The sequence below is a fragment of the Mobula birostris genome, chromosome 9 (assembly GCF_030028105.1).
Source record: "Mobula birostris isolate sMobBir1 chromosome 9, sMobBir1.hap1, whole genome shotgun sequence".
Classification (NCBI taxonomy): Eukaryota; Metazoa; Chordata; class Chondrichthyes; order Myliobatiformes; family Myliobatidae; genus Mobula; species Mobula birostris.
The window spans coordinates 20,096,812-20,112,065 of NC_092378.1; the positions used below are offsets into that span (position 1 = coordinate 20,096,812).

The 15,254-nt window shown below is 39.0% G+C and overlaps 1 protein-coding gene across 13 annotated transcripts in view; it reads right to left on the reverse strand.

Annotated features, from left to right (window-relative positions):
• The window catches only part of LOC140202572 (suppressor of tumorigenicity 7 protein homolog), a 205,620-nt gene that overhangs the window by 104,153 nt on the left and 86,213 nt on the right, over positions 1-15,254 (reverse strand). For 7 of the 13 annotated variants that reach the window (XM_072267585.1, XM_072267583.1, XM_072267588.1 and 4 more), the window contains exon 2: positions 10,624-10,674. The exons of the other annotated variants lie outside the window; for them this stretch is intronic. In XM_072267585.1, coding sequence (XP_072123686.1) covers positions 10,624-10,674 — 51 coding nt within the window. The remainder of the gene's footprint in view (positions 1-10,623; positions 10,675-15,254) is intronic. 13 annotated transcript variants of the gene reach the window in all.

Here is a 15,254-nt window from a genome sequence, read left to right on the forward strand (position 1 = left end):
GTGGCACAACAACCAGTGTTCACATTCATCATGGTATGGTCCTAACAGTAACTTCTGGAGGATGTACATAACAAATGAGAACATACTCTCAGCTGCTCTCTGGGCAAGATACAGAACAGCAGGCCAAGGCACCATCTATAGAAATTAATAACAGTCGATGTTTTGGTCCAAGACACTTCATCAGAACTGAAAAGGAACCAGAAGATGCCAGAATAAGAATAAGAAAGGGAAGGGAAGGAGTACAAGCTAGAAGGTGATAGGTAAAGACAGGTGGGTGGTGGATGAAGTAAAAAGCTGGAAGGTGATAGGTGGAAAAGGTAAAGGGCTGGAGAAGAAATAATCTGATAAGAGAAGGGAGTGGACTATGGGAAAAAGGGAAGGCAATAGAGGCAAGAGAGGGGAAGAGGTAAAAAGGGAGGCCAGAGTGACGAAATGAAGAGAAGGGGGAGCGGGAAAATAACATTGGTGAGACCTGGCACAGACTAGGGGTCCACTTTGTCGAGCACCTTCAACTCCATCTGCAAAAAGCAGGATTTCCCGGTAGCCAACCATTTCCTTCTTCCCAAGCCCTTTATCTTTTTTCACCTCCCAGCTTCTCACTTCATTTCCCCCCCCCCCCCACCCCAGCAACCTAGCTTTACTTATCACCTTCTCCTTACCCTCCCCTCACCTTCTTATTCTGGCATCTTTACCCCTTCCCTTCCAATCCCGATGAAGGGCCTCAGCCCAAAAACGTTACTTCCACAGATGCTGCCTGACCTGCTAAGTTCCTCCACCATTTTGTGTGTGTTGCTCCGGATTTCCAGCATCTGCAGAATCTCTTGTGTTTATGATCAGCAACTCTCTGCTCTTTCTCACAGTGAAATCAGTTCCAATGTAACCAGCAAAAATACAAGAACTTCAGGCATTTATAAGCTAATCTCTCTGCAAAATAGGCTGAAAACATTGAGTTTTTGCATATGAGGTAAATTAGCTTTAATAGAGTACCACACCGTAACTATTTAACAACCTCTCTGGCTCTAAATAAAATTATGTGTGCCTTGCAGTTTTATTAGAGAAGCATGTATTTATTTATTATTGATATGCAGCATGGATTAGTCTTTTCTGGCTCTACACAGCAACCCACCAATTTAACCCTAGCCTAATTACGGTACAATTTACAATGAGCAATTAACCTACCAACTCGTACGTCTTTGGACTGTGAGAGGAAACCACAATTGTTTCTGAAATAATAGTATATTACATTTTTTTCAATTTACATATTTCAGCTTCAACTTAAATCTCAAAATCTCTTTCGGTTTTGGATATTACTAAAAGTAGCCGGTAAAACCTGCTGTGAAGTTCAAACTGTGACATCATTTTTTGCTGTATGCCTCGGTCTTCTTGAAGCGCCAATTGAGCAGAACAGGCACAGGCAGAACAGAGTCCGTTAAAACACTGATCATTAGATCTTTGTGGCTGGCATTCTCATTGGCCTGAAATCCAGCTCATTGTTCTTAATACTGTTTTAGTATTCTACTATCATTCCAAGGAAATAATTCATATAGATTTGGGAATCATCAATTATTGGTCTTCCAGATGAAGGAGATGGATATCAATGAAATAGGCATAAAGCTAATTGAGTTCCAAACTGAAATGGATCATATAGATCAAAAGAAATTCATGACACGGCATGGCAGCAGAACATCAGATCCAGATCATGGGATCATTAAAACTTCTGTACTATGTTTTTTTTATATACAGCAAGACTACTCTAAATTCAGAATTATACAAATTTTGAATTTAATATAGATCAGGAGGCTAGATTCTCAACATTAAATTAATGCAATAAAAAGATAATATATGAATACTGTTAAAATGGATATACCTGTACATCTGTAAGGATAAGTGGAGGAGATGCCCACAGTGAAGTTGATACTTTATTTTTCATAACTTAAAATTTGATCCCATATTTGACTTGGTAACTCAACAATATTTTACATATATCATTGGATTTGCAAAGTCATGTCAGAATCAAATTATATAAAAATAGGCAAGTGACTTGAGATTAGAATTTGGTGTCAAAATCAAATTAGCATAATGGTACGTGTATCTATTGTTCACATCACATCCACTTAGAAGGTCAAACTGTCTAACAATATCTTCAATTTCATGTGGTGTAATTTGAAGGAAGTCAAGGTCAGAGGGAATGTCAGACTGAGACAGTAACAGAAACTGAGCGAGTGCAAATCAGCAGCCTGCTTACACACTGGAAAATGGGTAACTTCCCCATAGCAATTTTACTCCACTGACAATAACACAAATTCTCTCCAATGTGTATCTATCTGTCTGGGAAATTGGGATTGGGGAAATAACTGAAGCAGGATGTGTAGATGTGATTTAATAATACTTGCTTATTCTTTATTTCTGAATTTACATTACAATCTTCTCTGTCACCAAATGTAATAGTGCAAAGCCTGACATGGCTATAATTGAAGGATACAAAATGAGAAATCTCAGATACAAGATTAAATGCTAGAGCATGATAACAACTTGTTGTCCCCTCTGTCTGCACAGCACACCACCAGTGTTAACATCTAAAGCACAAATCCAATTCCGATGCACTAAGGGTTAGTATGGCAACTACTCTACCCACAACCTCAAGAAGCTATGGAGACTTGTGGACATGGTTCAGCACGTTATGGGTACCAGCCTCCCCTCCATGGACTCTGTCTATAGTCACTGCTGCCTCAGTTAAAGCAGCCAGCATAATCAAAGACTTCACCCACCCCAGACATTCTAGTTTCTCCCCTCTTCCATCAGCAGAAGATACAAAAACCTAAAAGCACGTACCACCAATCTCACTGTAAAAGGACAAACTGAACAACTCCCTAGTATGACCAGTTGGACTCGCCTCTTGCTGCACCTACCTTGTTTTAGCCTTGCACCTCATTTTTCAAGCCTGTACTGCACTATCTCTGTAACACTTCATTCTTAACTTATTTTATAAGTACCTTGTTTTCTCTTGTACCACCTCACTGCCTGTTGTAATGAAATTGTAATGAATATTGCAATACAAAATGAAAAATGAAATTATGTTTTTCACTTTGGTGGATTTTTGATCTGAATATTTAAACCTTAGACCTTATTGTGGTACATGTGACAATAACAAACTTATTTACAAATATAAATCAACCCATTTGTATTTGCCATCCCATGAAAGAGAAACCAAATCCTGTAAAATGTGAAACAGGACATGTTGGAAAATTAAAATACAAATTGAAAATGCTGTGCATATGCAACAGGTCACGCAGCATCTGTTCAAGTTGAAGTTCAAGTTCAATTATCATTCAACCATGCATGGATACCCATGAATAGAGCCAAATGAAAGAGCATTCCTCCAGGGCCAAGGTACAAAATGCAGTGCCAACAGTCACACACAGCACAAGGCACATATAAGATAGCAAGTAAGCATACAATCATACACAAAAAAAAATGTCAAGTCCCTGAATGACATATCCTGTAAATTGATAGTGCATGGGTGTTATTGGTGAGAAGACCATAAGATATAAGAGATAAGTAGGCCATTCAGCCCAGAGTTTGCTCCACCATTCAATCATGGGCTGATCCAATTCTTCCAGTCATCCCCACTCCCCTGCCTTCACCCCATACCCTTTGATGCCCTGGCTAATCAAGAATCTGTCTATCTCTGCCTTAAATGCACAAGAAGAACAAGTAGTTCTCAGTAGTCTGCAAACGCAAACAATTCAGCTTGTCTTGCACATAGCAAACACTGGAGGACAGCAATGACTGGGGCGGGGGGGGGGAGCAGCCGCCAACCCAGCTACACTTCCTCCAGCATCTACTCACCCGGACTGCTGCATCAGGCAAGCCCGCGGCTTGAGACCTAGTCCTTGACACACCAAGGCCACGCAGCTCCCTCACTATTTATCTGGCCAATAAACAAGGAAAACAGGCTTGCAGCATTTTGCAGGGTCTTGCAATCGCAAGAGAACTGTCAAGTATGATCACTCGCCATTGGACTGTGCACCCTGCCCTAACTCTCATGCCTTTCTGTAGCAGGCAGTAACACGGTCCTAACCAAGTCTAGCTACTCCACCAATGAGCACCTCGCTGATGGGGTAGACCTACAATACTTGAAGTTCTTGATGTCCAGCACTGTCTTGCAATTGTAAAAAAGACGTTTAAAAAAGACAAACACCTTTGGCTGGCCCCCAAGAAGCTGCTGCATCCAAATATGCTGCCATCTTACCAAAAGAGGGAAATAGAGAAACATTTCAGATTAATAGACAAGCACGTTTTAAGTTAAGAGGGGGGAAGGGAGAACAGAGGGAATATCTGTGAACCAGCGGAGACAGAGGACGTCCAAGCAACACAATTGTTTTTGCTGCTGTCAAAGGAAGACATCAATTCTTGTTGTCTCAAATGATTTTATTTTTGGAGGAATGAAAATACAGTTCCTTCCCAGTTTATGAACTTACACACAAGCGACAGATCCATCCCACCAGCATTCAGGATACTAGTGGGACGGATCTGCCGACTGCTGCAGGGCTGCATGTGTCTGTGCTTGTCACTAGCTGGAAATGTGACACATCGAATGCGAGAAGAATACATTCTAGTTAACATGTTGATGCCCATTCTGCGAATCCTATCTTGAGACATGCTAGTCAGGCCAGCGGCATTGACCTTCTTAAACCCTGTCTGCAATATAATCTTTTAATATCATTGTTAACCCCAGACAGGCTCAGGCATTATATATTAATATCAGTTTATTATTAACAATGGTAAAACAAGATTGATTTACTCTATACTATCTATTCCTACAGGACAATGCACCTCTTCAGGCATCTTATGCTGTATGGGAAATCAGCGGCTACATTTCAGACTTGCAAACTGTTCAGATTACAAACAGTTCACAGGAACGGAACCTTGCTGTGACCTGCAAGGGCCTATGGAGAGAGGTGAAATACAGCAGTGGTGGAAGAAACACTTTTTCTATCATCACAGATGCTACCTGACATGAATATCCCCAGAATTTCTGAAGGCAAGTCTAGTTCATTTCTCTTTCTATTAACTGTTCAATATTGTATTGCTAGTGCCATGATAGAAATGATGCAAATCAGATGTGCTCTCTCCCTCTCCCCCTACACACACACACACACACACACACACAGAATATGTTTGCTTTTTTAAAAGCAACATTTCAACCAAAATTTTGTTTTGTGTAAAATCTGCGAACAGTTTCTCTTTAAATTGCTTAGAAGATTTTGAACTATGACAGCTCAGAACAATATCCATAAGCATAAGTGGTTAATGCAAAATTCTTAAATACAGGGGAATGAATAATAGGCTTCCATCCTTGAAATTTAGACAGATCGCAAAGTTCAAATTCAGCTTCAGGCAACAATGATGACTTCAAGCACAGTCTCGTGGGAAGAGGTTATAGTCTTGAAGTAAAACTTTAAATAAAGACACTATACAGAATACATAAGACAATACAAAGTTAACTGTAATTGTAGTTGCAGAATTGTCATCCCTTTTATTTCACCTATTCTTTTAAGGTTGGACCTAACAAATAAAAAAAATCATTAAGAAAGAATAGTGTGCAATCTGGTGTCCAACTTGTACAGACATAAAATAATATGCACTAACTGTTCCCATTATAAATGAGAACATAAGAACTTATAACAAAAAAAGAAAGCCAGCAAGATTTTAATCTTGTCTAACCCCTTCATTTACTCCATTTAAATCAGTTCTAGTTTACATTGTGAAATCCAAGGCATTTCCAACTCCCTCAAGATTCCCTCAGCAGCCCACAAGATTTTTTTCTCTAACCCATCTAAAATAAATTTAAAAATAAGGAATATGAGTTTGGGATTCTTCTTTAATTTGGATTCAATGGTGATTATTACTAAAAAAAATATATATCTGGCAACTTGTACTCTTATCTAAAACAATTGTATAAACAACTGAAATTACTAACTGAGGTAATTTTCTGCTTCTATATTAAAACTAAACTTGGCCTGTAATTTTATCAGCCATTTAGACAAAAGGGGTTAATTCTTCAAATACAAACAGCAGATACTGGAACTCTCTGTATGTCAGACAGCATCTATAGATGCAGTGGTTGGTCGGTCCTTTATTTGAAATATTAACTCTGTTTCTCTTTCCATACTTGTTCAAACTTTTGAGGGTTTCTATCATATTTCTATTTATTTCAGATTTCCTTAATTTTCAATTTATTGATTTTCAATATTTTTGCAAACTTGCTCAGATAAAATACAATAATTAAATACACCTTCATCAACAAATCCCAATGGAAAAAAGAAAAATTTTCAAATACTTTTAAGAAGAAAGAGATTTTATGAAGGAGCAAAATGAAGTATTCCTAAAATTCAATTATCTAGTCATTTTAAAGTCACAACCAAGGAAAAGTCATCAGCTGAGCCAGTCTGATGATGCCTTGACATCAATAGTGGTTTCAAATCACACTGGATTCAACCACATCAGAGGGAAGTCTGTTTCTGCTTCCTAGCATATCGTTTTTGCATTTTTAGCTGCAGATTTGCCTACATACAGAACATGATATTGTAAAAACTTAGGAACAAAAGTGACAAAGCTGTAGTTAATATTGGCGAATGAATTGCCGAAGTTTCAGCATTTATATTTTTGCATGTACTTATGATTACAATTTTAAAAGGAAATGTGATTAATTTTACTGATTGGTGTGCGCGATGCATTTTGTGGAAAAGAGAAAGAGCAATAGGTCTCCATTTAATTTCTTTGCTGATTCCAATTTAACAAAATTATGCATACACATTTATTTGTAATTTTATATTAGGGCAATAAAAATGTACCAACTACACCAGGTTGAAAGGGTTAATCTCACAAAACTGGCTGGGCTGGATGTCTGTCTGGAACAGCTGTCAAATTGCTTTTGGCACTGATGCGTGACGTCTGTGAATTTATGTTGAACTAGGCTGTTTCTGGAACAGTTTTCCAACATCTCAACTGACTTTTTTTTTAAAATAGCCTCCACAACATTATTACCATTTTGTTGTTTTTTTTTGGTGGGGAAGTGCATTTAGTCTAAGAGCACCAACTTTTAATTCCATGCTACCATCTGCAACGCTTGTTGTGACTTACAACACTGAAGTTGTCTGAATACAGATAAAAATAAATATATTAATCCTACAGTATCACACGTTCACCGGAAGGCTGAAATAACAAAACCCCAAATTTCCCAACATCAAATACAACTTTGCGCTGAATCTACTTTCAGTGGGAATACTTAAAAATACCAAAATTTGTACACATGTATATAATATATATATTATGTATGACAATAGGAGTTGAAAATTCCCAATGGACTGTATTCAGAATTCTCACTGGGTGATTTATCACGTTAATGCATTGCTATTCCTCTATCTGCACAGTTTAATTGGTCCATTCTCAATGTAGTTCTTTACTCATGAGGCACTCGAATTTGGTTTCAGACAGGCTATATTGCAAGAGGAGAGAGATCAGCAAGGTATAAAGATTTCTGTCTCAGTCTGAGCTGTATTTAGTCTCTGGAGCGAGGTAACCGATGTCATCATTCACTTGTCAAAGACCACCTAAAAAGGTCAAATTAGTTGGTACAGAATAATTGGTTTAGGGGTAAAAAGCCTGTGAAATTTAGTATGTGAAAGGGGTAGTGGGGAATGAAATGGAAGCAATTTGCAGGGTTATGTAAAATCTAGAAAACTACTCAATAGCTGTGGGGTACTTTTAGGTAACAAATAAACAAGCTATTCTGGCACAGTAATTAATACATAACACCAAACATTAGGCACGTTGACGTGTACATTGTCCTGGGAATTGGATGGGACACATGCAGGTCACTGGGAGGTGGTAGTCGGGGCTTCTACAATGTAGCATAAATGAAAACAGTCATTTTAAATGTGAACAGTACTTTCGGTTGCCCGTTTTTCAGCATTTGCTTATGAAACTCTGGGGAGATAAGCAAAGCTTATTCAAACAACCTGTAGATATGAACACGCAGTAAATGAGGCTCAAAAGAAGTAAGGAAGGACAAAAGGGGCTCTTGTTCGTTCGCAAATTCAAAGTATTCCATATGGATTTGGTTTGTATTATTTGAAAACACTATTTATGAAGTGATAACCTTACAAGAAGTCAAAGTATCCACTTATCCTCAGACCCTGGGTGCAAAATCAACTACTGCAAGATATTCTTTATACCGTGAGTTTTCATCAGCGAACAACTTCAACATTGTACAGTAAATAGAGACTGAGGCATTTGTCATCATTTTAAAAAAGGCACAGATTCTTATGCAGTCATAATAAAATAAAATGTTGAACCAGTTACCACTATAATCACTCAGGTTTTACCTGAAGAACTAGGGTCATCTTTGTTGAGTTTTAATAACTCCAGTACCAGATGGACCAACAAAGGTAAAAAAAAAGGCACAAAGACATAGAATATTATATCACCATTACATGTGCTCAGCATGTGGCACTGAGTAATTGACAATTAATTGCTACAGTTTATCAAAATATCAAATATTCCCAACCTATTACTGGTTAAACAACTATTCGCTATACAAAACTAAACAACGCTATTTTCCGTTAGTCTATTTCTCCACTATCCATCAACAGGCCCTGCCCCTCCAAGACCTCTTTATTGTTCTCAACTCTTCCCCATGCCCTAAAGCACAGCACTGTATCTGTCAAGTCACCAAGATGTAATGAATATCAGCCCTGAACTTCCACCTTGGAAATCTGCAGCAAATCTCGAGGTTGACCTGACTAGCTTTAGGAATTCTTCTCATTATGAAATGAGATGCCGGCGACCATGGTGAGTGAAAGGGAAAAAATAAACGCAGTTCTGAAGAACATCTGCCTTTGTTTGATCACTCGAAGCAAATTATGGTTACTGCTTGTAGAAACCTAACATCATTAACCCTTCTTTAAAAGAGAAAGCCCTGGTATCTTGAGACAGTTGTTCACCTAACTATAGACCACAAGCATGTACTACTGAAGAAAATGCTGAATCAACAGGAAAGAGAAAGTGTAACTATGGACCAATGTGATAATCTCCTTCATTGCTTCATATCTAAAACAATTGCATCCAATGACATACAACCCAGCCATGCCTTGATGTTGGTTATTCAGAAGGAAGATATCTACTCACATGTTTTTGTTCTGTTCCTATTCATTCTCCTTGCTTAAGAATTCTCTTAATTGACTGAAAACATTGGGTAATGAGCTGGACCATAATGGCCACAGGTTTAAGTCATTAACAGTTACAGTGATGAAGACGACAAAAAAATTACAATTGCATGATCAATTGGGAAGCAAAACGTCACCACAATGCATAGTTGTTAAGAACTATTGTTCAGGTAAGTAGCCATGTAGGTGAGACATACAGGCTGAGAGAATCAGTCCAACTATACCCAAGTAACAATCAACCTCTACTCAGGGATTTCAATCACTAGTGCTTCAGAAACTTGTGGTTGCAATCCCATCTCTAATACTTGGGTACAAAGTCTAGTTTTTCTTCAAAAGATTATAGCTGCCATAATGCAACACTCTCTCAGGGTTGAGAGAGTGTCAGCACAACACTGAGGGAGTGCAAAGCAAACTGCCAGAGGAACTCAGCAAGTCAGGCAGTATCTGTGGATGGCTGACATGTTGGATCAAGACCTTGCATCAGGATTAAGCAACTGGTTCAGTTTCAGAGCTGTTGCCTTTTGGGTAAGATATTAAACCAAGACTTAGGCTACCAGCATGTAACACTCAGATCTATTTGATAAAGACCATCAAATTCACATGGCTGATATCTAAAACCAGATTATTTTGTCTTGTATTACATCAGTTTTTTAAGGACCTTACTGCGCATTCCCTATGTTACCACAAGATGTACACTTCAAAAGTGCGTTGTTAGCTTTGAAGTGCATCTGGATGACCTAAGGTCATGAAAGACACTTCCCAAGTACAAGTTCTTTTCTATCTATTAGTCACAAGCTTCATGAGAGGATAGAGTATTATATGTATTTTCATAACTTTACAGAGCACTTTGAATTCTGCAGCATGACTGCAGGTTGAAAAAAAATCTCCATATTTTCAGAAGTTACCATTTGTTACTGTCATTGCATGTGAACCATGAATAGAAAGCAAGATTTTAAAAGGTAGTTTCCAGATATTGATTATGCTGTGTTTTAAAATGCAACATTGGCACTATTACTAACTGCACTTACCCTTATTCCCAGAACAAAGGAACAAGTTAAGACAGTTGACTTATTAGAAGACATTTCTGGGAGCATCTACCATAAAGATATTTTTTCACTGGATATTAATTTGCAGGTGACCTCTGCTCCTTGCCCCAGGGTTCCTGTCAGTTACTCAGCACTGTAGCCAAAGAAGTCATCTGCAAAGGTCAACAGATGACACTGCAAGGAGCATTCAGCGAGAATATTTTCCTGACTTCGAAATGGATATTGGAGAAGTAGCATTTATTGTAAAAGGTTGCAATTTTATTTTTCACATAATTGAAACAAATATGTAGGTCAAGCAGCCACTTTACTATTTGCAATAACAGTTTCTGAGGCAAAAGAATACTTACAGATCAGACAAGTAAAAAGAACAGAAAGGACTGTAAGTGCTGACCAAGTTCCTGCAGAAAGCAAAATAAAAAATAAATAAGGCAGGGTACATTGGTGCAGATCTACTCGCACTTCCAAGGAATATTGTTTGTCAGACTATAAAAACATAGATTATAAAGATTTTAAATGGATATAAAGGAAAAATTCTGCTTTTAATATATATGCTTATTAATAACCTTTCCAATACAATCATATTTTCACAACTTTGGAGATATTATATGTAGGATACTTCAGAGAACATAATTTGATTGTTAACCTTCGGTTTTCCCAAGGATTTCCCCTTAAAGATGTTAGGGAACTTTTGGTTAATGTGTATTGCTAATTTTTAGATGTGACTCCCCCTGTACTTGCAGTGTAAATAATGCTTTAAGTTACCACTTTAGGAAAGAATGTCACATCATAGACCTTTGCAATATTTAGATTAGTAGAAAGTCCTCTACCACAATAAACGTGTTCCTTAATCTGGCTTGTCTAAGACAACATGTACAATATACTACAGTACAAGAACCCAAATACACTTCTATTACTTAATCTGGAATTTATCCTACAATTGCCTTTTTCCCTCTTTATCTGCATAGTAATAGAAGATTATTTGAAATATCCAATATTTGGACACTTGCTCTCCATCAAAGGTAACCAAACAATAAGATTGCAGTTGGCATGGTAATTAGTTACTAAAGTAGAGAGGTACTAATATTTCTCTCTGATCCCAATATTCAGTGACACTTGATGGAAGCCACCAAACAGTAGGAATTTGACTTGAGGAATCATCTGATTTATACAACCCATAAACCTACTACATACATTTACTGTATGTATTAATCACAACAACTTTCAATTCTCTGGTCTTGATCACTTTAACCATAGATGGCCAGTCTGTATACACTTCTATCCCCCCTCAAGAAGGCCTTAAAGCTGTTTCTTTCTCAACAAAAGACCCAACCAGTTCCCCTCCACCACTACTCTCCTCCATCTAACAGAACTGATCCTCACCCTCAACAATTTCTCCAAATTCAAAGGGTAGCCACAGGACCCCTTGTTGTCCATGTAGAACAATCCATGTTCCAAGCCTTCGCTGGTAATGCTTCTGAACTCTTCCTGCACTATATAGGTGACTGCATTGGTGCTGCTTCATACGTCCATGCTGAGCTCATCAATTTCATCAACTTTGCTTCCAATTTCCACCCTGCCCTTAAATTCACTTGGTCCATTTCTGACACCTCCCTCCATTTCTCTATCTCCATCTCTAGAGACAAACTGTCTACTGATATCTTGAACAAACCTACCAATTCCCACAACTACTTTGACTACCTCTTACCACCCCGTCTCATGTGAAAATCTTACTCCCCTTTTCTCAGTTCCTTCATCTCCACTACATCTGTTCCCAAAATGAGGCTTTCCTTTCCAGGACGTCAGTGATGTCCTCCTTCTTCAAAGAACAGGGGTTCCCTTCTTCCACTATTGATGCCACTCTCACCTGCATCTCCTCCATTACTCGGACCTCCATGCTCACCCCATCTTCCTGCCACCCGAACAGGGATGGAGTTCTTCTTGTCCTCACCTTACACTCCACATGCCACAGGACACACATCATTCTCCCCAACTTTCGTCATCTTCAAGCACATCTTTACTTCCCCACTCCATTCTCCACTTTCTACAGGGATCACTCCCTCTGTGATTGCCTTGTCCATTCATCCCTCACTACTAATCTCCCTCCTGCGCATATCCCTGCAAGCAATAGAAATACTACATCTGCCCATTTACCTCCTGCTTTACACCATTCAGGCCCCAAATAGTCCTTCAAGGTGAAGCGAATCTGTTGTATATTGTATCCAATGCTCTCCATGCGACCTGCTCTACATTGATGAAACCCGATGTAAATTGGGGAACTGCTCTTTCGAGCACCTCCACTCCATCCACTAAACAGGGAATTTACTGATGGCCAATCATTTTAATTCCAATTCCCATCCGACATGTCAGTCCATGGCCTCCTCTTACGCTACAATGAGGTAACCCTCATGCTGGAGGAGCATCACCTTATATTCCATCTGGGTAGCCTCCAAACTGAAGGTATGAACATCGATTCTCCTTCTGGTAATTTTTTTCCCCTCCACCTTCCCTCTTCTATTCCCTACTCTGACCTCTTACTTCTTCTCCTTGCCTGCCTATCACCTACCCCTGGTGCCTTCCTCCTTTCCTTTCTCCCATAGGCCACTATCAGATTCTTTCTTCTCCGCCACTATCAGATTCTTTCTTCTCCAGCCCTTTACTTTTCCCACCCACCTGGCTTCACCAATCACTTTCTAGTTAGTCCTTCCTCACCTCTCACCTTTTTATTCTGGCACCTTCCCCCTTCCTCTCCAGTCCTGAGGAAGGGTCTCAGCCTGAAACGTTGACTGTTTGTTCATTTCCATAAATGCTACCTGACTGCTGAGTTCCTCCTGCATTTTGTGAGTGTTGCTCTGGATTTCCAGCATCTGCAGAATCTCGTGCTTATGTAATTATTGTGCTGCATTAACAAATAAATATTTTCCAATGCTTTTTAAGATAATTTCAATGGTAATTATAGAAAAATATTTTCTTAAATGCAAAAGCCAAGATGGCCCAATGCCTCTTGAAATGTAGTCCAAGCGGCACCCTCTATTTCAACAACTAAAACTGTAACTGTTGTTTTCACTTCTGGATTGGTAGTAAGGTGCTAATCTTTAAGAATGTCATTCACGATCACTACCACATTTACACGCATACGGCAGAGGAGAGTGCACAGCTATGTTATGCTCAACGACCTAACTCTTTCCAGAAGAATTGGCGTTTAACGTAAACTAGAATTATATACAATATAACAACAGGCCATTCACGACAAGAGTGAAAATAATTATGGTCCATATTAACTTTCCCCACCACATTTTATCCAACCCCATCAACATCTGTCTCCATAGGACTCAGGCCACCACGTTCAAGAACAGTTATTAACCCTCAACCATCAGGCCCTTGAACCAAAGGGGATAACTTCACTCAATGTCACTTGCCCCATTATTAAAGTGTTCCCACAACCTGTGGACTCACTTTTAAGGACTCTTCATCTCATGTTCTCAATATTTATTGCTTATTTATTATTATTATTTCTTTCTTTTTGCATGCACACAATTTTTTGTCTGTTGCACACTAGTCAAACGTCCATGTTGGTACAGTCTTTCATTGATTATACTGTGGTTATTATCCTATTATGGATTTATTGAGTATGCCCACAAGAAAATGAATCTCAGGTTTGTATATGGTGACATATGTACTTTGATAATAAATTTACCTTGAAATTTGAACTTTAAGATCCAGTTCCCTATACTTTACAGATATTTGTGCTAGCAACTACTTGTGGAAGCAGCTACTTTGAATGGAGTTGCTCCTGAAATCCTTTTAAGGTTTATTGATCAAACTAGTGGCCTAGCAACAGAAACACAGCATTAGATTTAATTAAACTTTCAAGCCTTTATGGTCATCATTTTGTCCTGTTAGATGTCAGGAGTGTGGCGAGGAACACCAACTTTGGCTCTTGCGGAGAAAAGGAAGGATATTATAAAGCTGCAGTGGAAAACAGTTCTGTGCCTTTGCTTATTATTACCAGTTTGCTCGGAGCAGGTGACAGTACAGAAGTATTACAATTAACAGCATGACTGAACACAGACTCCCTGAATACCAACAGTACACACATTAAGTACAGCAAACTCAATAACAGAAGAGCAAGCAGACAGGAATCCCAGCATGTTTCTTAACCTAGGAGGATATTCTTGTCATACTACGACAAGCATACCTTCTTTATGCTCAGTTGCGCTGCTAAACCTACACTTCAAAAGTAAGCAACACTTCAGTAGCAGTAAAAAAGTCATCCGCACGATTCTCTGGCAGGCCCATTCATGGCTGGGAATTCGGATCCGAGACTTACAGACAGTTGAGCAGATTTGTATTTAACTGTTGAAATGTTAAGACTGTAATATACCAACCCTCACATTTCACCAGGGAAGAATACAGAAGTGGTTCCATATCCTTAGTAACATCTAGGTTAATTTCCCCAGAGGCCCACATTACCTCTTTATAGCTTTGCAAAGAAATTTCTTGAGATTTCCCTGTCAATATATGCTTTTATACAGTAAGACCGGTCGGTGCAAATTCCATAATCTGCAGTCATTTCATGCTTCTCCTTACCTCGGCTTTTTCAATGCCGCCTCTGCTCCCACTCCTCACTCCCTTCAAATCCCCACACTCTTTTAATCACTTCACCTGTCCTGAACTCATGCTTAACTTTGCAATATACAGTATAGTCATAATTCATTGTCAGGTTTAGCAATCCATTCAATGGCTTCAGGTACGGCAGTGCGCAAGGCTGTGCTGCTGACGGCACTAGGCAGGTGTCTATTACATAGGTGATGGTCTGACTTGGGATAGTCACAGTCAGCATGTAGTCCATGTTCAACTTGTGGAGCAGGTGGCCACAGCTTCCCTGGCTACTTAATCTAGTGGTTTGGTGCGGCTCAAAATGTTACCATGTTGGACCTCATTGCTCAGGTCAACTACCAGATTGTAGATGGTGATGTTT